The 23,625-nt window shown below is 27.0% G+C and overlaps 2 protein-coding genes across 6 annotated transcripts in view; one reads left to right on the forward strand and one right to left on the reverse strand.

The window, feature by feature from the left end:
- The window catches only part of LOC107455284 (uncharacterized), a 79,318-nt gene extending 67,426 nt beyond the window's left edge, over positions 1–11,892 (forward strand). For 4 of the 5 annotated variants that reach the window (XM_043046951.3, XM_043046950.3, XM_043046952.3 and 1 more), the window contains exons 8-11: positions 6,726–6,821; positions 8,699–8,926; positions 9,723–9,866; positions 11,303–11,892. In XM_043046951.3, coding sequence (XP_042902885.2) covers positions 6,726–6,821; positions 8,699–8,926; positions 9,723–9,866; positions 11,303–11,461 — 627 coding nt within the window. In that variant the 3' untranslated portion in view covers positions 11,462–11,892. The remainder of the gene's footprint in view (positions 1–6,725; positions 6,822–8,698; positions 8,927–9,722; positions 9,867–11,302) is intronic. The other variant, XM_087157019.1, reaches the window with a different exon arrangement.
- Positions 11,893–15,236: 3,344 nt separating this feature from the next.
- On the reverse strand, positions 15,237–23,552 carry LOC107455278 (vacuolar protein sorting-associated protein 37B). Its single transcript, XM_016072783.5, has 5 exons — positions 23,398–23,552; positions 23,090–23,229; positions 21,596–21,767; positions 19,287–19,369; positions 15,237–18,511 (listed from the first exon to the last, which is right to left on the reverse strand). Exons 2-5 carry the CDS (start codon positions 23,225–23,227, stop codon positions 18,218–18,220), a joined length of 687 nt encoding a protein of 228 aa, XP_015928269.2. The 5' UTR covers positions 23,228–23,229; positions 23,398–23,552; the 3' UTR covers positions 15,237–18,217.
- Positions 23,553–23,625: the final 73 nt, after the last annotated feature.

The raw sequence follows: 23,625 nt of genomic DNA on the forward strand, positions 1-23,625 counted from the left end.
GAGCATTCGTCTTCCCATGAGGTGAACCGGGTTCGAATCCCAGCGATGGCTGGTCGATTCGAATTCCGCATCCGGCTCGCACCGACCACTGTGCGCTGATGTAAAATATCCTCAGTGGTAGAAGGATCATGGGTTAAAGTCCCCTTACCGTCAGGCTAACCGTAGGAAGTTTTCCTCTTCATGTAAGGCAAATGCGGGTTAGTCGCATCAAAAAATCCTCCTCGAAGGCAAATTTCTCCCAATACTTGATCCAGAAGTTCCCTTGTCTTCAGGATTGGGTTCAAAATTACAAGGCTACGGAGTTGAACATTGGTAGTCGTAAACCCGAAATTGGGTCTGCTGTTCAATGATGGCTATAAAAGTCCGCGACTATAAAAAAAACGATGTTTTAGTAAACGTAAGATAACAATAAATGTCATTTTTATCATTATTTTAAATGGAATTACAATAAAAACAAAATTTTAAGCAGTTGTTCTGTTAGCTGGGTACTTTTAAAAATTTGAAAACACATTAAAGTAAATACGAATTTACGTCATCAAAGACGTTCATAAAAAAATAAGCTGACATCTTCCTGGAAAGTTATGACGACCATAAGAACAGCGGTGAACGTTTTATTCCTAATTCTTGTGTCACACCCGTATCTCACAAATGACAGGTTAACGAACGTCAAGACTGTCAGGTAATAAATTTCAAAGGTGAGGCTTTTGTTTATTATGGAATGAATTAAATAAATAAAAAAAATAGAGAGAGAGTTTAAATTCTATATAATTTTATATGTATGAAAAATTGGTGCGTTTGTGAGGGTTTCTATGCGTTTTCTTCGCTTTTAAAAAAATTCGACTTTCATTCTTCTCTTTCTTGCACGAAAACAATAGCTGAATAAATAAATTTTAACAAATATATTTGTACAAAATAGTGAAACTATGCAAAATTATTAGAAGAGAAAAGATAGTTATAAATATCTCACACGTTCACTGGAATCTTATTATAAGAATATTCATTCACGTGACAATTTAGATTTTTTAGTAAAATTCACACAGATTTTTTAGTAAATATTCACACAATTGTAAATACATTAAATTCATTGGCAATATCTTTTTAATTAAATTTACAATTTTACTAAATTAATTTAGTTTTGGAATTTATGAATTAAAAAATAATATACAGTGAAACCTCCTGTTATGGACACTCCTACAAAACGGACGCCTCTCAATACGGACATATTTTTAATTCCCCGGGAATCTTCTATGAATAAACCATTACACACATTCTCCGCAAAGCGGACACTCCCGTAACCGGACGCGGACAGTCATTTTGGTCCTGAAACGTTGTTTTTTATCTCCACAAACCGGACACTACTTTTTCTAAATAAATTACAAGCTAAAAAAATTCAACTTTTCACCATTTTTAAAGAATGTAAATAAAACTTTTTGCCTTATCCATAACTAAAAATATTGTTAAGCTATTTCACCACCGAAAAATCAATCTTTCTCCTGTCACCTTGCCTTATCTTTGTAAAGAAAGGAGAGAAAATGGTACTGTACTCCAGAAATAATTCTGACATCGGCATCTTTTGATCTTTTCATCTGGACCACACAGGTTATGAGACCCCTCAAGTTGAAATGACTTCTCTCAATGCTTCTTCCCCATTGAAAACTTCTTTAATTTTCTTATCAATTTGAAGACTGTATTTAACACAACTGGGGTGAAAGAAAGAGAACAGAAGTATAATCTTTGAGGTGTTTATATAAATGAAACATTTATTCAGAAACTTGATAGCTCATCAATTGTGAATAATCATCTCCATAGGTCCTCATGACTTACAGGTATGCATTACTTTTTTTCTGTGAATCATGGGAGGTTTATTTTCCAAGAAGGTATTAACCATGTTCCCTATCAATTGATAAGTAGGTGTAAGGGGATGTGAACCTAATAATTGAAACAGACTGAGGACAGTACGCTCTTATTTGGTATCATATGTCTAACTTGAGTATCTATGCTAATAGGAAAATTATATTTATTTATCTGTAGCTACATCCTGAATTATGTATTTATATCAAACTTCTTTATATATTCTTTTTTATCTTTCTTATTGTTTAAATAAATATTCTTGTAGATATTTACAGTATCGTTGTAGATATTATTTAATTATTTCTACATCTTTGAGATTATTCTAAAAACAATTTACGGTGTTAAATTTCGTTATTAGGGTACCCTTCCCGTAAACGGACAACTCTCATAAACGGACAAAGTTTTTGGTCCCATGAATGTCCGCTTAACGGAGGTTTCACTGTATATTAACTTAGACATAGATTTTGAAGTAGTTTCAATAATTGTTCTGTATTTTTCCATAGTTTAATCGAACAAAGGCTCCAAAATGTTTGTTTAAACGTGACAGATTAATTTTGTGACAAGTTATAGAAAGTAATTGTAAATACTTTTTCAAATAATATCCTTAAGATCAAAGATTTTTTATAATCTATATAATCTGATTTTTAATTAACCGGATTCGTGCATATCTTTTCGATTCCTTCAAATACAATTTGCTTTTGTTTCTGACTTAGCTGTTTTGGATTCTATCAACTTTTAAATAAAATTGGCACTTCTTAGAAAGTTTCATGTAATATTTTTTTTTTTAGTCTGATAGAGTTATTTTGTATATCGAATTGGATAACAAAACTCAATAAGCAACCATTAATTCTTTAACGTTTACGAATATAACTAGGAAAAAAAAGGGAAATGATAAATAAATAAATAAATAAATAATAAAAAGCGCAGTTCAGGGTTCAAAAAGAAATCAAATACAAAAATTGAATTAAAATATGTTTTTACTTGTCAGGACATTTTTTTAGTGCTATTTCGTATTTTCCCTTCAGAGATAGGTTTCCGTTGAGAAACCAGGGTCCTGTTTTTGTGAATTTGTGCAAATGGGATCCTGTTATTGCAAAAATTGCTTAAAAAACCTTTTCAAGAAGTTTTTAAATTGTAAATAGATACAAGATTCTGCGCAACAATTGCTGCTACTAAATTAGAGATGCAACATTAGTATTTAGCCTATACTGCTCAACACAAAATATTCATTTCGGACGAATAATGGAAACTGAATCACTCACATTTTTAATAATTTCAATTGACTTATTTTAAATAACACAATTTAGTAATGTATCACTTTTAACGTGTTACGCAGTAAGTTAACTTAAACAATTCTTTGATTTTTAATATTTTATTTAAAAAATTGCCAGAAATTAATTTTTATTTGCACAATATTCTATTAATTTTATAAATAAATATAAATTGATAAATTATTTATTTACAAAAAAAATAATTATGATTTAATATTAATAAGAATGCGCACACGATGTTTGTAAAAGTAGAAATATTTTCTTAGAATACTACATTTGGAATTTAAACTTAGGAAAACTTAATTTGTCTGGAACCGCCTTCCCCCCTGGGAAGGGTTTATTCGATTAACAAAACAATAATGAAGATAAACAAATTTGTGAAGGGTCCGATTAAAAGATAAATTATTTTGTGAAGGGTCCGTTTTTATGAAAATATATTTTGTGAAAGGTCCGTTAACGAACCCAAATTTCTTCTAAACAGACCTCTGGAAATGTTTCGTTAAAAATTCTGTGTCATCTTCTATGTTATTTTAAAGTTAAGAGAAAAGTGAGTTCTGATAAACCTAGTGTAAACGATGACGTTTGAAACTAGATAAAACGAATATACGACTAAATAAAACGAATACGACTAAATAAAACGAATATACGACTTGATTAAACGAATATACAAATTGATAAAAAGAATTCGACTATTAAATATGCAACTTTTATAAAATTGGATTTCACAGAAAGCAATTTCGCTCAAATTTTGTATTTTGCCATGTTAAGTTACAACCATGTTAAACGATGTAAGAAACTGTATACCTTAAAATTCAAAACTTTTTTCCAAGATTGCAACTACACATTATATTTTGGGGGTCAAAAACCCTAAACTATAGAAGAATAGGGGGTAGCTTTTGAATTAACCATTAGTCATACTTCTGCAAAAAATAAGCAAAAGCAAGAAAATTTACTTTTACTTGGTTCTAATATTTCTAAAAGAAAGTTGATTTTCTAAAACCTCAGAAAGTTTTGATGCTTTATCACAATTATCTAGAGCTGTAGAACTTAGAGAGTCCATCGAGAAAAAAAAAAGGTATGTTAAACACTGTCTCACTAGTTACTTTTACAGCTTTCACCTTAGTAGGAATTACGTTTAGAATTTGTCGACAAATTTAATATATTCAATGTAGTCGTATGACTTGAGTCATTCCCTTTAAGATGAGATTTTCGCTGTTAATTAAAATTGAATAGAAGAACTTTCCATTTCCAATTTTATTATACGACCTTCACCTACTTCCTTGGAAAAAGTTGTAAGATCAGTTTACTTTTTGAATAATAATTTTGAATAGCTACCTTTTTTTAAGAACGTTAAAATTATTTCGGATTTTTTAAAAATATTTTTTTAACTTGTTTCTAATGTCAAAAAAAAGATTTTAGATTATAAATCTCATTTTAAGGTTAAAGATAAATCATAGTTTGCAATAGACAATTTTTTTTCTTCTCCATGTTCCTTTGAATGTAAATTAAATTGTGTTTACACGAAAACAATATTCATCGGCAACCTTTTCAATGGTGTTTTTCTTTTTTTATTACATTGTTATTAATGTTGTTTTGTTCTAAAAATTTATAAAATTAAATATTTTTGTGACTGTGTAAGAGGGGGGGGGGGGGTAAAGAAGAGCTATTTAAAGGGGGAAAAAAGCATAAAATTTTATACCTGATTAATTTTTCAGCTATTTATTTATTTATTTTTTTTTTTTTTTTTTTTTACGTACTGATCCGATTTCGATACTCGACGCTTTGTTTTGATTTTCTTTTAAGTATTTCCATGCAATTTTCGACCGAAATTACTGTCCTTTAGCTTCACCCATTCACAGGAGTGCCTAGGCAAAGAATATATTCTTTGGCCCAGGGGCGTCGGCAGGGGTCTGTTTAAAAGAAATTTGGGTCCGTTAACGGACCCTTCACAAAATATCTTTTCATGAAAACGGACCCTTCACAAAATAATTTATCTTTTAATCGGACACTTCACAAATTTGTTTATTATCATTATTGTTTTGTTATTATTGCTTTTGTTATATTGCCTAAGTTTTGTTATTATCATTATAGCTCCCCCCCCCCCCTTCCTGGGAGGGGGGGGGGGGAGAAAGACTGATGTAAACGAACTAAATTTTGTCTTCTTCAGACGCTTCTTCCTTTATTCGTCCGAAATGAATATTTTGCGTTCAGCAGTATAGGCTAAATGCAAAATATTTATATGCTGCATCGCTAATTTAGTAGCTGCAATTGCTGTTTATTTTTGAAAATTTAATTTATTTAATTACAATTTTACAGTGTTGAGCGTAATCTTGTATGTCTTTACAATTTAAAAACTCCTTGAAAAAGTTTTTTTGCAATAACGGACCCTATTTTCACAAATTCACAAAAGCGGACCCTGTTTGAAAGAATGTGACTTAACATTTATTTTATATTCACAAATTACGAGTAATTTTTTCACAATTTTACAAAAACGGACCTTTCACAAAATGTCTGGACAGATCCCTGGGCGTCGGAGAAAAAGGGTGGAAAATTCAAGTTCGTAATTTACTTAAAATAATAAATTTTTTAATAATTATTTTTTTTTCTCAAATGTTACAATAAATTCATAATACTTTTCTTGTTTGAATTTGTTTTGTTTCTATTCTGTGTGTCACCTTCCGTGGTGTACTTTCGAGTTTAAATTATGTGGTTTTTGCATTTATCCGGGCATACGTTATTTATCAAAAATGGCAATCTAGGACCAAGAACAGTCAAACCCCGCTATAGTGAACTCCCGGATATAGTGAACGAAATGTTCGCTCCCGTACCTTATTATACACATATAATATTATTTTTTGTGGATATAGTAAACCAAAAGAAGAGAGGAAATTGGATATTATGAACTTTTTTCTGTCTTCGACTGAGTTTTTTCCTTCAATTTTTGGGAATTTCGAAACTTCTACTTAAAAACTACATTTTTAAAACCATCTATTGAATGGAATGTAGCCATAAGCATTCTTCCTTGTTTGCTTCTTCTATTTCAGTTTCCCATCCCTAAGTTTTTTGTACGCAAGACAAGAGTAATAAAAATAAAAGTTAACACATATTTTGTTACTACATATTGATTATTAATAATTTTTGTATTTTTTTTTATTGGTAATTTATTTAAATAATGTGTAATAAAAGGGTGCAGTTCGGAAAAATTGGTTAAAATTGTTTGTAGTACGGATATAGTGAACACCCGCTTATAGTGAACCGAAATTTCGGTCCCTTGAAGGTTCACTATAGCGGGGTTTGACTGTATATCTTAAATTCATGTTTCACCTTTAATGTACTGTTTTAAATTTCGCTTTTACGCATATTAACATGAAAAACAAGTTGCGTTATTGCTAAGTACCCTTTCAGTTTTCTATTTTTTTTTTTAAAAGTATAACGTAGTTTTGCCCATATTGCCCTAGTATTTTTTATGTGTATTTTATTTATATTATAAGATTGGTTTATGTTCATAACAGCTGTATTATTTTCTTAAAAAAGTAGTCCGTCCTTATTACCTCTTTCAATCAGTAATTTTATTTTGAATTAATCAGATTATTTGTTTTTTAGGCCTTGGCTGATCTTCGGAAAAACTCTGCCGGTGGATCTAAGGAAGAAACATTTTGGCAAGAAGAAATTAAGAAGATGAAGGAAGAAAATGACGCGGTAATTAAACTGCATATATATAATTTTTTTGTATCTGTAAATAAGTGTTCAAATTTTGACATATAAAGAAAAAAGCTTTAGTCATAATTTATTGGAAAAGAAATGCGGCCAATTAATTTCGTTACATCAATTCATAGAAACGCTAAAACATTATTTTTTAATCCAACTTATCATTGAATAAAATATTAATTATTCAATTAAAAAGCTAAGGTTTAATAAAATTCGTTCGAGGAATTCAGAGACCCGCTCAATATTTCATTCGCCAAATGTAGATGTTATAAGGAATGCTTTTATTTGGGAAATATCTTTGTAAAATATGGAGAATGTCCTGCAAACTTATCTGAAATCTCTGTAAATTTATCAATGCCGTGCTCAAAGGGGAGGGGTGGAAGAATAGTTCCGGGGGACAGGACTTCTGAGCTCCCGACCAAAATTTTTTACAAAAAATATAGTGCATATTAATTAGTTTTTTTATAAGAAAATTGCAGAAAATTTACATATTATAAAACTACAATTTTATATTATAAAAACTACAGTTTTGTATAAACGGTCTTCAAAAATTCTACTATAAAAATAAGGCTTTTAATGCTTTGAGGAAAGGGCCCGTAGAACTTTTGTTTATCCTTGGCTTCTGGCATAAAACTTAACCTTGATTTAGGTATAAATATTATTTCATATTCTATTAAAATAATTAGAATTTCTTCGACAAATGATTTTCAGTCATATCAGTAGTGAATTTATAATACTTTAAATAAACTTTTTTTTGTTGTTGTTTTTGTTAAAAAAATTTCAATGAAGTTAAATAAAGCTTCTAGGAAGACTTAAAGGTAATACAAACATATAAGGTGCCGGTTAAATATTACGAAAGCACCTAACGGGAGAATGGGGTTGCGATTTTGCTTATTTTTACTGACAGGAGGAAAAAAGTGCATTAGCTAAGCATACGTAAGACAATATTTTCTTATAAACCCAAATAAAAAAATTACACATAGAAAAATTTTAAATATGTGGAATAAAAGCTGAATTCTTGGAAAGAAATAAGTGAAAAAAAAAAATTTCTGCAAGGATCTTCAGAGGTTTACAATTTTGAACACAAAAGGAAAAAACAAACATTTTTTAAAAATTATTCTTCTCAAAATTTTATAAAATGAATTGAAACATGAAATTTTCTTTAATGCAAAGTTGTATTTCTGTTAAACTAGAATTTAATCCTAAAATTGGATTACTGCAATCAAATTAAAAGTAAAAACCAGGAGGGCGTGATACAAATTTATCACGTAAGCATGGTAGGGGTTTGTGATTCGCTTATTTTTGCAGACAAGGGTAAGGAAGGAGATATCCAAAATTGCCAAAAATATGCTTACGCATTATTTTAAAGGCACTAAATATGATCAATAAATTTAATCGAATGAGTTAAGACACAAACCTATTCTGATATTCTGCACTCATAATGCTTGGAAAGCAGAAATTTGTGTATAAAAGTATTAAAGATTTATTTTAAAGTCACACAAATACATACTCTTTGTTCATCGAATAATAAATTCTTTTACCTAATTTCAGAATAGTTTTCTAGTAATTTTTATGAATGTTATTTTTACATTGGACCACTTTTCATTAAATATTAGGAATTTGACCCTTTTAAGAATGAAAAAAATAATATTGAATAATGCTTTAATTCTGTTATCAACTAAGATTAATAACAGTTAAAGCAAATCTGTTAATCTGTATATGCGTATTCATAAACAATGTAAATATATAAATTATTTACAGTCCAAACTTAAAGCTATTTGTTTGAAAATTTATTCCATATAACCATGGTAAAAATTAAAAGTAATAAAATGTATTTAACGTTATATTTGGAATATTTTTCCTTTTAGGTATGGCAGAGCAAATTAGATATTTTAGAAAAAAGGCTAGCTAGTCAAGAAGAAGAACTTCACATAGTTCAGAGCGCAAATGAAACGTTACAGAAGCAGTTGGAACTGCAAACCTCGATGTCTCATAGTTGCCACTGTAGGACTGATGTGGTTCAAAATGGCGTGGGTCGAACAGATTCAGCATTTGAAGATGACGAAGATTATATGAATCACAAGTCTTCCATTCCTGTAAATAGTTTTTTCACCCTCAATTCATATAGTTAGGAATATGTAGAGTTTGAAAAAAGTTTGGAAACGGTCAAATATCTCGAGAAATATACATCAGATTGAATAAGTGAAAATAGTCACATTCAATAATGTTTGAAAACTATCCAAATATCCCCCTCCCCTGAGGTGGGAATCGAAGATCGAGATAGCATTTTGCAGAGAATAGTTTAGAGCATTTTGCAGATACGAGCTGTTTAAAATGGCGAATCTCGAGACCCATTAAATAAAAAGAAAAATAAACACGTTAAAAAAAAAATATTGAATTTTTTTTCGAAAAGAAATTTTTTTTTTGAAAAAAAAAAAACGGTAAGAAAATACCGTTTTTTTTTTTTTATATTCAGTCTGATGGGTTTCGAGTTACCACTATTTTTAACAATTTGTACTCCTTTTAATTTTCTCGGTTACAGCGCCATCTATCTGGGTCTCTTTTTTTTTTTTGAAGAATCCAAATCTGCAATGAAAAATAATGGTTTTTATTCAAGATTTCAAATCAAAGTTGCCCCTCACTGATGGGGCGGCAAGATCAAGTTCGATATCATTGGATAGGTTTTAAAAATAATTGAATGCGTCAAATTTCACTTTTTGATCCTTTGTATATTTTTTTGATTTTTATTTGACAGTTTCTAACCTTTTTTGATGTCCTGTTTATTTTTTAAACGTGATTTATGCGAACATTTTAAAACAATGAGTTCGACTGCAATATTAAAATGAGTTAAATAAAGTGAAATGATTCTAATGAAGGGAATTCATATTTCAGATCCACTCTTCGCGACAGGAATGTGAAAGACTTCAAGAGCAACTTTTAGAAGCAGAGCAAAGAGCTGATCAACTCAATTTGCTGTACAATCAGAAACTGATTGAGTTAAATAAGCTTCAGCTCAACTTTTCCAAGCAGACCAAGGTATGTATTTAGTATTATATCAAGGTATCATTTTGTTTAGCATTGCCCTAAAGAATTGATTTCTCCCTTTAAAAAAAATTTTTTTTTTGTAATAAAAATTTATTTATTTTTAAAGAATTGGTAATTTTAATGTAATTTACATTGTTTCTACAGTAAGTTTTTTTTTAAAATTTATTTTTTGCTATTATATCAGATGTAGAATTATTATAATGTTAAAATTATAAATCAATCTCGAGGCATGAAAAATTTGTAAAATGAAATTCTCTAAAACTATACAGTCTTTCAATTGAAATTTTTGCCATTAAAATCAAAAATCTAATCATTATAATATTTTAAATTTCGTGTTATTTAACCTTTTTTCTTATTTCGAATTTACAAAATTCATAAAACGAAAAGAATTTTTCTTAAACTAGATGAATGATTATTACAAACAATTGTTACAGAAATTACTGTCACATAAGAAAAAATACTGCTTAGATTACCCAAACTTTAGTATTTTATTTTCATTTTAGAATTTGTTCACACAGCAGCAAATAACAATGTAATGCATTATATAGGATGGTTATCTGCTAGGTCAAAAAAAGAGAGTTGGAGCTAAGCAGGTTCACAGAAAATAATAATTACAAATTAGTCTCACCAAAATAATGTTTTTATTGTCTTTTTTGTTTACTCAAATAAAGGTTGAGTTTAATAATTTAAATAATAATTTAGAAAATTTTTGAATAAAAATGCTTTTGAAAAATGTATAATTTGATTTTTTGTAAAAATTTATTTATGCACAAAATCTTATTTAACGTGGTTTGCCATAAATGTCTGCAACATACATGTAATCTAAGTTTATCTAGAAGTTATTTTGAGGAAATCAAGCGTTTGTTGAGATCGAAATTTGCGGTCATTGGATTTTTTAAATTTTTTTCTAATTATTGTATCGTTTTTTTAAAATTAATTCTTCCTGCTTTTATGCTGAATTTAAGACCTGGTTTACTCGTTTCTGATCAATGTTTTGGTTTTAGAGTAATATTTGTGCATTTTGTGAGCATAAAATGTCAATTTTTTCATTATTTCTTCTGATTACCAAAAACTTTTTTTGTTTTGTTCCTTTGGCTTTCCTAAGGTAAATTTTTGACAAAAATATTTTTGAAAAATCAAGTTTTCATTTTAAAAAATATTGTTCAAGCAATTAAAAAAAAGGGGGATTTAAACTAAAAAAATGTTTCGATTCAACTTGTTCCTTAAAAAAGAACCACAGTTTTAACATGGATTGGCTTAAAAAAATCTGTATGATTCGAAACAATCAATTTAAATGTGCAAGTTTATTCTATTATTAATCACCCTGTATATTTTAGTTTTGTTTTTGAACTTTAAACCAAATTTGTTTTTAGTTACAGGAAAATAAATATATTTTTAAAAGTTTGATAATTGCTAATGTATTGCAGGAAATGATCGAGCTTGAAAAGTCCTATCTTCAACTGCAGCATCGTTCAAGGAAAGGAACCACTAAACCTATGGTTGCTAGGTTGTGTTCAAGAACCTCTCCTTTTAATTCCAAAAACTTGTGCCCAAAACCATCCCCACCTGCAACTCCGAATCCTTAAGGGAGTTTCAGAATACTATATCAGACATTGAAGTCTTCCAGCATGTTCACTTGCATCAGACCAAAGAATAAATCCTATTCATTACACATCATTGAGCTTCTTCAGTATATAGTCACCTTCATATTTGAACTTTCTTTCTCAGAAAGAACAATAAGTCTTTGCATTTATTATTTTTTGATATGTCATTGTATTTAAAATATATTTTTGAATTTCATTTTTGGTTTTTAATAATCATTTTTCGTCACAAATGGATGTTTTGTTAAAAAATTCACCAGCAATTATCAAACAGTGCCTTATTACGCACCAAGCCTAATCATTAAATAATTTTTGTATTGAAATAGAAAAAGAATTAAAAACAAATCAGCGTTATTTTTTTAAACAAATGTATGGGCAATTCAATGTCCAGTGAAGAAAATAAGAAACGTTTTTTTTTAATAAATAAAAGGGATTAATATTATATATATATATTTATAATAAATTAACATTTCTTATGTTCATTTAACTAAAATATCAATTAATTTTAAGTGTCAACTGAACAGTGGATTTGCCCATGTAGTTATGAAGAAAAAATTAGCAAAAGAGAAATATAATATTTCTGAAAAGCACATATGTATATGTTTTCTGAGAAACTAATGCTAAACTAACTTGTTTTTTGAGTAATTGCCCTTAAAAATTTTCAGCAATTATATATTCTTTTTTATTAATAAAAATCACAAGTCACTGTTAAAAATGGACAATTTCCTTTGAATTCATTTGGGGCCATGTTTTATTATTAGCTTTTTTCTTTATTAATAAAAAACATTAACTGGTACCTGAATATTTTTTAAAGTTCTTTATCCCAATATCTTTAAAGTTAATAAATATTCTATGAATAATTTGGGTTTTTAAATACTTATATAAGAAAAATCTAAATACATAAATGTATTTAGATATTTATCTTATATTTTATCACCTAATTATAGCACTATAAACTTTGCTTTAAATATATTATTCATATATACACTAGTCATTAAAGAATCTCAGTATCTATAAGAAACAATATAATTTTTTTTCTGTCATTTATGCTTGATAATACTAAAATTGTGCAAGCTGAGTGCAAAGCCTTCTTTTATATGTTAATCTTTTTATAAACCACTATTTATCATTCATATTAATATTTAGTAAAAATGTTTAATTCCAATTTCTAATAATTCTGATTAAGTCTTGTTTTAAGTATAAAGATATTAATTTGCATGCTTTTAGAAATATATGTTTACCTTTTTTCCTGCTTTTAAAAAGGTTGTAAAAATATTTGTTCCAATTTTATTTTATAATGGTACTAAATTCCTATTTATGTTGAATTATATTTGTAGCAATAAATTGTAGTATCTTAATTTCTTGCAAATTTTTAACTGCATATAACCAAATATTTAACCATGCTGGTTGTTGATTTGAAAAATCACATAAAATTCAACTTTCTTATCATAATATCTTTCCATGCAGGAAGATAAAAATGTACCGTTTACTACATTCAACCCTTAGAAGACCAATAAATTTATTCTCATCAAATTTATAATTTATTTAACAAGTTACAAAGATAAATATATATGAATTAAACTATCTGCACAATAATTTGATTAATCAAATCTCACATTTTCTGTGAAGAAAAACTTTTTTTCCAGAATGAAAGGGAAATTTATTTTGCATATTTTAAATTTTCAATAAATTCTTGATGTTTTGCAATATACAACTGGTTTTTTGCAATATAAATACCATTACAAGCTTTACGTTAAAATCTCAATCAAATATGAAAAATATATTTATTTTTACAAATTTTGTATAGTTCCTAAACAGCTTTAAGTTTTACTATTTTATGTAAAGATTAGCCAAAAAATATTAAGTTGTGTAAAGGAATCATTAATGTTTTTTATTTTTAGTGAAGTTACATTTTATGCTAGATTTTTAAATGTTTTCAATATCTATAGGTATTGTGTTGAAAACAAGGCTATACATCATCAATTATTTGTGCCTTGTGAATTTTAGCTTTTTAATATGTATTATTTAATCATTTTGTAAATCATGATTGTCAATATAATTTATAAAAAGCCTCTATTATGCCTAGTATTTCCAATAATAAGATATAGTCCATATTAAATTCTCTGTGATATATCTTTTTAAAACCATGCATTTCTCTAAATTGTGTCATCATCAAAGATGAGTGAATACTTTCCAATTTTATGTAAATACAATTTTTCCATTGTATTAATTTACTTTCCGAATTTCATAAACATGTAAGTCATTATAAATCAGCTAATATGCACACATTTCGATGTGCTCATTTTATATATATGACATATTTATTCAATATTCTAAATAAATATTTATGCTGAACATTATTTGTTGGTTAAAATATGAATTAAATGATTAAGATAAATTTATATCAATGTCTAAAGGCAAACACCACATTCCTAAAAATATAAAACAAGAATGGCAGCACAATACCTAACCTATTGAATTTGATAATGATATAATATGGACACTTCCTTAGTTAAAATTTTATAATTTACAACACTAGGCAACAATAAAATTGAGTAACAGATAATCTAACAGTAACATGTTTGCGTTTTACAAAGAAAATACCCAAAGTGTTGCTCGCTAATTGGGCTGCAGTTTTTTTCTTTTAAACTAAAAGTTTAAGTTAAAATTAAAACTTCAGAGAAATAAATTCCAAAGTTAATACATAACTCTGCATTTTGCAAGTGTTTATTCTAGCAATAATTTATCGGATAAATAATGAAAAAACTCTAATGAGAAATCTTTAAAAGTTAAAGTTTTCAGAATCATCTTAAACATGATTCTTCCAGTTGTATTCTTTATTTCCCCTTTGGTGGAATGTATATACACACACATTTTATTTCATGACCTAAAAAACTTAGTCTATAAAATAAATCAGCTTGATTTGCACGAAGCACTTTGGGTTTTTTCATTGTTAGATTATAATGCTACTACTTTCATATTAAAAGCTTTTATAAACTACTTTAAAAATTTATGTCTTTATTTATGAACATTTTTAACGTTATGCCAATCTATCTATGAGAGAAATTGTTAAACATTTTTGTATTTATCAAATGTATATATACACTAGTCACAAATAAAAATATTTTGATTATTTTGTGATTTTTTTTATATATGTTACTCATCACCTGATTGAATGAAATATATCAAGTAAGTAACACCCTAAAATTTGTAAAGTTTCTGAAAAAATCCTTATCAAAATCTTTTTATCTGAAAATTTAATTAAGTAAATATTAAATAGAAAATAAATAAAAAGAATGCTGTTTTATATAAATTAAATCAATTAATATTTCATTGATATACTTTATATAAAACAGCATTAACTACTTGATAATATTTTTTTTTGTTGAAATTTCAGAATTTTTATTAAGGAAATCTACTTTACCACTAGATATTTTTTGTTATTAAGATAGTTTTAAAATCTTTATTTTATGCAAGAATATTTAAAATAAAATTAAGTAACAAAATGAAAGAAATTTAAATTCATGTCCATTTATTGTTAATTGCAAACAGTAAATATTTTTGTCAACTAAAATTCATAGTAATTAGTATATCATAGTTATTGAATTTTTTATTAATGATTAAAAATTCTTTAAATTCTCTGGTCTTGAAATATTCTAAATATTACATATTAGTTTGGACAAAATTTCCATTATTTCAGAAAATTAACTGGGTATTTACTCTTTCCATGTTTAAAGAAAAATTCAAACCATCCAGCATGAACTGTTTAAAAGATTTAGACCTATTATTTATTCAAAACATGCATAGGAAAAAGAACTAAAAATAATATTGCATTGACATTTTTTCAAATTTGAAACTTCTCTACAAGACATGGTAAATGTTATATTTATAAAATAAATGTGAAATTATTTAAGAAAAAAATATGGTATTAAAAATTGTGCATGTTGCAGCCTGTTAACTTAAAAATCAGAATTTTATTTTTTTTAAAGGCCCAAATTAAATTCTATTTCATATATGTTAAATAAGATATCTTTAACAGTTGTGAAAAAATCTGTAATATAGAAAAGTTTAGATTAATTCAAATAGACAAAACAAAATAGCTGAAATATTGTTAATAGTAGTGCAAATTTTATTTAAAAGCTTAAGGAACTAGCTATGATAACGTCAGTCATGTAAAATTGACTACACTTATTAATTACACTATATTTGTGTAAGCAATGTTAGTAATATTTTTGTCAACTTTTAAACAAATTGGTTTGACAAAAGTTGTAATACAAACCTAGGAAGAACAAAAATATATCCTTTATCGCTAATAAACATTTTAATTGTAGTTTACTTGTAAACTAATATTTGCTTCATACAATATTGTTCAGTTCTAGAAACGACAAACATTCTAGGTTTGTAAAAAATAATTTGAAAATGAGATGTTTAGATAGCAAAAAAGGTAAATATATACTAAGTCAGTCATACAGTTAAAAATATGTAAATCAGAATAAGTTTCGTTATATCACGTATTAGAGTCAATCAAAACCAAACATTATTAGCAAACTTTATATCGAGTAAAAGATCACAATAAAATAGTTTTAAAATTAGTCCATTTCAAAAAAAATATTATATATTAAAACATTTTTTGGGGTAATAAGCCATTGTACACAGTAAATTATTAGCTATGTAAAGTTGAAAAATAAGATTAAACTTTTTTGCATTAAAAATATCAAATCTTCACATAGTTCGACAAAATAATTTAAATGGTAGTGAATTTGTACATAGTATGAACTGTGTTTTTTAATTTAATGAATTTATAAAATGTTCCTGATTTCTATAACAATTCTTAAATTCAAACACATATATAGAAATATGACAGCTGAATCAGAGTAATTTTCAGTTTCTTTGATGCATAGCTTACTATCTCTTGAATATTTTTAGGAGAACAATGAACCTTTAAATACAAGAATTTAAATATACTCTAACATTGGAGATTAAATAGATTGTGCAAATTAATTAAATTATAACCTAGTGTAATATAATGAATGAACTCTTATGAGAAATAGGTTCGAATTCAGTTTTTATTTCACTAACTTGAGTCAAATTAAAAAATGTATAAACTGCTGCTATTATTCAAGAAGTATTTTAATATATGTTATGCAAATTAAAAAAATACAAGTGAGCAAACTACAAACAAGCATACAGTGCCAAAAAAAAAACATAATTAAAAAATTAGACTATGAAAATTAAGATTTTAATTGGGTGATAGGGCAATAAACTGATGGATAACTATAACTACATAAAATTAGAAGGTAAATTTGAATTTTTTTTTACAGTAAAAAAACAAAACAAACAATAATTTTCATATTTTAGATTGAATGTACAGTGCACGAAAAAGAAAAAAAAAAAAGAGGTTCACCCTGAACTTTTGATCTAATGATCAGAATTTCACGTTTTAGGATTCAAACTTAACGGTTCAAGGGAGTGAGCTCAAATATGCTAATCATTTAGTGCAAAGGATATTTTAAGTTAAGAAATTGGACACTAAAATGTACTTTCTTTGAATAAACATACCTCATAAAGTTAATTTTTGCATATTTCGCCATATCACGAGAAATTTTTAAGCGAATTTAAAAATTTTGCACACAATTATAAAACTTGTTTATTCAAAGATAATTTCACACAAAAAAATACATTTTAGAAAATAAACATATAAATAATAAATTTCAGTAGGACTTTTTAAAAATTCAATTTCTCAGGAACTATTGTACCAATTTTGCACAAATCTTGTATTTTGCCATGTAAAGTTACATATTTCAAAATGATGTAAAAAAATTTACGTTACAATTCAACATATTTTGACTATTATTAAATAAAATATTAAAAAATAATAAATATGAACTAAAACATTTTTTGCATGGAATTATTTTTGGATAAAAAAATTTTATAATTGTGTGAAAAATTTTCAAATTTGCTTAAAAGTTCTCAAGATATAGCTAAATATGCTAACAGTAAAATTAACATTATGCAGTCCAAACTTTGGGTTGCTCTCCTAACCAAACTATGGGGACCATATTTCCCCGATTGCTACTCCCTATATCTTGGGGATCAGAAATTTGAATCAGACAGAAAAAAGGGTATGTTTATTTAGAGAAAGTAAGTTTTGTGTCTGATTTCATAATTTAAAATATTGTCAATTTTATTTGAGTAGCATATTTGAGATCACCCCCTCGAGCCTTTAAGTTTGAGTCCTAGGACATGAAGATTCGATCATTAGATCAAAAGTTATTAAGGGTGGTCCTTTTTTTTGGTGCACTGTATATTAGGACATAATTATGGGGTGTGGCTAAGTTTCAACAAATTCAAGGTAAAAAAAAACTTATAATACACACCAAAATTACTTTTAGTATCCATTAAAAGTATATAGAGGAACTGATTGGAATTGTGCTAGAAACTATGACTGACACAAAAATAAAAAGGAGGATAACAAATACACAAAAAAAGGAGATTAATACAACTCAAATTCTTTAAAAACTTAATTAGTAACAAAAATAAAACCACTGAGGAGTTACTTACTAAAGAACAACAGCCTTTAATTGATATTACTTTGTGGTTGTTTTTGTATTTGACAAACACACATTGGGAAATGCATTATTTACAACAAAATAAACTCAATAAATATAAGTATTTATAACATAATCTAAAAATTAATTATTTCTAGTTTTATAATTCATAACTTTTTCTGTGCAAATTGAACTAAATATTAGGATAAAATGATCCTGCTCCAGGCATTAAAGGAGGAAATGGCATAAATCCACCTGGTCGATATGGTGGCCCATATACTTCAGGATATGGGGGTTTATTGACTGATGACGATGACGCTCGAGAGCTGGGTGGAGTGAGATTTAAGCTAGAACCAGTCTGACGTAAAAGTTCAGTCATCTTCTCTGATTTGACACGCCTTAAGTGGCTCAGTTTTCTTTTGTTTAAGTAAGATTCTAAAAATGACTCAATTTCAATTTCTCCAGATAGAAAATTTTCAGCATATGCCTGAAGCAAAAGAAATGAATTATAATCAATATAAGTTAAGGATTTTCAAATCAGCTAAAAAAAAAAAAAAATAATAATAATAATGTTTTGTTAATGGAAAGAAAAGGTTATAAAATTGAAGAATAAAATTTCTATTACCCAGGCATTTAATGTAAGATAATCATAATTTATTTACTAATTTGTTATCAAGTGTTTCAGTTTTCCTTTTTGCATAATTTTAAATGGTATGTATTTTTTAATAAGTTCGTATACATTTAGAAAAACCTCATATGAATAAATATTCAACAATTAGTCCAGTTGTTAGAAATGCATGTGATTCAGCAATAGTAAAAGGAGATTTTTCTTAGAGCTTTAAAGTAAGAAAAAAAAAGTAAAAGCTTCATGTGTTTATTTTTTGAGGGTATATATTTGATGTAGAAGTTTTTTTTTTAAGTTGTAAAACTAAAATATTTTTGTTCCTTTTTTTATCAGCTAGAAATATTAACAATCTCTTCATAACCTTTGCAAATTAATATTAAATTTCCGTTAAAATTAAATAACCTAAATTTTGGTTTTATGCAAAATATCATATAAAGTGACACTTTATAAAATTCCATAGGCAAAGTTTGTTATGCAATGCGAAAGATGGATTAATGAAGAATATACAAATCTAAAAATATTAAAAGCTTATTTTAAATGATAAAATATAAGGAAAAAATAATATTCAGTTAAGTAATAAAAAACTAAATATTATGAAAAAGATTGGGGAAAAATATATAAAAAAAAATATATTTACTTCACTTTCTTCTTCTGCTTCAGCAGCAGATGCTTGCAACAGTGCTAAAGTTGTGTCTAACGACATTTGCCTAGTCAGTTCATCTAAAATTAATTAAGGGAGGAAAAAAGTATATCTATATCATGCACAAGCAAAATTGCTATAAAATAAAGTTAACACACAGTGATACTAAAAAGGAGGATAAGGTGTGCTGTATAGACTAAAGCAAAAAACGTTAATAAATCTATGATAATAAAATTATGAGTTTGCATGTCTCTTTTATAACTCCAAAACTGTTAGTGTTCTTAATCCTAAAATTTAGACAGTGGATGAAAGGAGAAATTCTAGTCCTTAATCATAAATATTGTTCAAAAATTTCATTTATATTATTCAAATTATTAGGAGAAACCTTTCAAAAAAAGGAATTTTCTGATTAGTTTACTGATTGTTTTGAAATAAATTAGAGGATTCTTATTTTTCAAATACTAAGATGATATCAGTGACATTTGCTAGTTTATAGATCTATTTAAAAAAAGGGGGGAGTTTATTGCTTGTTTTTTATTGTATATATATATTTTTTTTACATTTTTAATATCGAACAGAGATCAATGGTACTGAGTGTGGATTACATAACCAAATTAGAATCTCTAATGTTATCTAAAGCTAAGTGTTTATTTTGTTTATAGTAAGCTTTAAAAGCATGTTTCGATAACACGAAATAATTTCAATTAATCGGCAATTGAGATAATAAGTAAAAATTATGCACAAACAAACAAAAACAAAAAAGACAAAGGGAGAATAGTTGCTAATTCATTTAGAGAACCACATAAAATGCCAATGATGCTTTAATTTTGATAATTAGTACTACTAATATTACAGTAATAGGTGCTATTTCAATAAATACCAAATAATTTAATATAGGTAATTAATGTTGGTACTGCGGTACTAGGTTTTTTATGACCTTCAAAAGGGATAAATACAGGAGAATTGATTGATTGTGGTAAATCTTGTCTATCATGAGTTGACTACGAGCAATAGCAACATGATACTAAGAATAGTTAACATTTTTTTGATGAGTTAACTTCTAGAAACGTGTTTTGTAAGACTTAATAACATTAAGTCACCATGAACCATGATTTTAGCACTGAACTGAAACACTGAAACTTATGATCAGAATTCCAACTATATATGGTGATGTAAGATTGTTTAATATCCTGATTTCTGAGACATTAAGTCAAGATTTAAGAATATGTTTAGTACAGTTTCAAGTTAGATAGTTTGTAGGATTGCATGATTAATCTTCTATAGAAGGTATCAATAATATGAAACGGAAATCTGCAGTCAACAGTAATAACTTTAAGGTGAATGAGCAATAAAGAAGGTAATAGTAGAACAATAATAGTTAATCTTTTGACCATGGGGTTTGCTGCAAAACTCCTTCACACATTTGTTGTATCTCTTCTTTTATTATCTTGTTGAACTGTCCTTACTGATTAAATCACTTTTCAAAGGTATATCTCTTTACTTTTCTACTATCATTTGGTGTTTAGACACAGAGGAAAGTTCTTGTTTATGGAATCCAATCTACAATATATCCCTTTTTATTTGTGCTTCATTCAGGTTGTTTTTTGCTTTAATATAGTGATACTATTTGTATAGAATTTTGTTCTAGCCTATTTGAACAAGTTTTATCTCTAATAAGGGTACTCTGTACCTTGATCTTTCAGAATATAGCAGCATTAGTTTTTATAAGTTATGAGAGAATAAAATAGATGCTTAGGGCTGAATAAATAGTACTGCAGGACATAAAAAAAAATCTATATCAAATATTAAAGAATTTTATAAATCATGTGGTGCAACTTGGATAAATACTTAAGGAATAATAGAAAAAAATATCAAAGATTAAAAAAAAAAAAAAAAAAAAAAACATTCAAGAATAAAAAAAAATTATTAAATGAAATAAAAAAAAAACAGTTTTTAAAATTAAAAATAGAATTTTATAAATAAAACTCGGAAATTTGTATCAAAACTGAAGTTTTTTTTTAAAATTAAGTCTTTTTAAGAATCTTAGTCTTTTAATCTTTTTAACTCCTTTAACCTTCTTAAGAATTTTTTTTTTCATATAGTCAATTACACATACAAGAAAACTAAGCTTTTGATCAAACATGCGTATTACAGTTGAGTGTGTAATAGTTAACATGTGTATAAACAGTAAAATTGATTTGTTTTGCAATGTGTAATTTCTATTGCTATATACCTTCATAATGTATAGAATTTAAATTTAGTAATAAAAATATCAATAAAGATAAATTTCACTAAAAAACATTTACCCAGCTTTTGTTTTTTGACTTCTAAAGTTTGTTTTAGTTCCTTCAACTCCTCATGTTGTTCCATAACTTTTACTCTTAGTTCATTTAGAAGTGGTTCTTTCGAAAGATTGGATTCTGCAAGATTCTTGTTGCTTTCTAACATAGCAGTCCTCTCAGATTCAGCTGATTTAACCTAACATTACCAATGGAAAAAATAAATAAATAAGAGAAAAACTATAAAATTTGCTTGATACTAAAAACATTCATTTTTAAATATAAGGTGTTTTAATTCGATTTTAACCAAAAAATTTCATTTTAAAAGTAATCATTTAATAAACTGATCATATAATTTTTTGTTTTGCTGTTTTGTAGAGTTTAAAAGTTCTTTCCAAATACATGTAGATAAAAATTCTAGTTTAAAAATATTAAGTACTAAATGTTTAGATTTTTTTTCGATTGTAAACAAAGAACTAATTAAAACTTTAAGCAGTTTCTTTTAGACAGCTATAAAATTGCAGAAAATAGATATGAAGTATAGATTTTTGTGTAAAAATATGTGGGCTTGAAAAAATCATACAAACTTTACATTTTAATACTACAAATAAATTTTCCTATTTTGATTTTTCAAAATCCTATTTGGAGATCTAAAACATTTCAGTTTCTAATAAGAGAGTGAGGATACAATTTTTTTATTAAATAAATAAGTAAGGATTTTACTTATATAAAATGCAGCACACTAAAGCTTTTTATATGCGATCAGGTATTGCTCGCTCGGATATGAGTTATATATTTCAAGTTGATTTTCTAAATAAATTTTTTTTAAAAATCTTCCTGTGAGGCTGACAAGTAGCTTCCAAAATTTGGTAAACTGCAATAAACATCTTCCCCATACTTTTCGTTTATTCTTATGAATGATAATAGCATATCTTTATAGCTATATTTGATTCAATTTATTTAATTTATAGAACCATTAGATTTTTTCTTTATATAAAATAAAACAAGGGTAAAGGTGTAGAATTGCGAGCCCCTTGGTTTTGGCAATAACTCTGGTTTACCGCTATGTGATTGGTTCTTGATCTATATTGTTGCGTATACTTCAGATTGTAAACTATTACCACAATAGGTATTAATGGAAGATTTCCATATCGTTATCTGCGGCAGAATAATAGTCAAATCTTGGCAACTTCCAGGCAGCAAACAGTGAGAAACTACAAAAAAAAAAAAAATCCTAGAATGAAACCCATTTTTAAGGGTATTACTTGTAGCCACCTAACGGACAAACCACTTCCACGTTTTTTTTAATTTTTTTTGAAAGTTTGCAAGTTTATTTGGCACCTTGGCAATTGCAGTTGGAGAGCGATATGGAAATATCTCTATAAAATGTTGCATAAAAAGAGTATATTAATTGACTTTTTTTAATTGAAAACTTGTGTCCGATCATTGTTCATTAATTTTAATAATTGGGCGAATTCATAAGCATTCGTAAAATTCTTCATGCAAAATTATTAAACAAACCTGCGCCAATTCTTGAACTAATGTTTCGATCAATTCATTTTCATTCAACATCATTTGAAGTTCAGTTGTTGACATATTACGAAGAATATGAGTGGCAGGATTATAATCCGGATTTAACTCATGCATGTAATACGGCATTTCTGCAATGAAAAAACAAAAATTAATATTCACTAAATGATTAAATTAAAATATATATGTCCCTAACAAATTTTAAAGAATTAGATGTGTGAAAGTATAACTCGGAAAATAGTTTTTATGAATGTGAAGAGAAGTACAAATAAATAAAATTTAAAGGTATACAAGTATACTTTTTCAAATATAGAAGTTACTATTGATAAATAGTTTGTTTTCTCTTCTGAGTTTTTCTTTTTTAAAATTCCAATCCGAAATGTAAACATAAAATGAAAGTCAACAACAACATTTCATATTGTTGCCATTCTAGTAATATGCAAAAGTAATGATTAAGAATCACAGAATATTTCCTAAACAGATATTTTCAGATACTCGGTACTTTTTATTCATAACTGTTCTATAGA

Source organism: Parasteatoda tepidariorum, chromosome 2 (assembly GCF_982258835.1).
Source record: "Parasteatoda tepidariorum strain Cologne lab strain chromosome 2, Ptep-v5.0, whole genome shotgun sequence".
Classification (NCBI taxonomy): Eukaryota; Metazoa; Arthropoda; class Arachnida; order Araneae; family Theridiidae; genus Parasteatoda; species Parasteatoda tepidariorum.

Bases quoted from the DNA above. Each gene is read 5' to 3' on its own strand.
- LOC107455278 (XM_016072783.5), bottom strand. From the start codon at position 23,227: ATGCCGTATTACATGCATGAGTTAAATCCGGATTATAATCCTGCCACT. The intron at 21,768-23,089 runs GTTTGTTTAATA...TGGTAATGTTAG, and splicing joins TAGTTCAAGAATTGGCGCAG to GTTAAATCAGCTGAATCTGA. The intron at 18,512-19,286 runs GTAAATATATTT...CTTTTGCTTCAG, and splicing joins AAGCAGAAGAAGAAAGTGAA to GCATATGCTGAAAATTTTCT.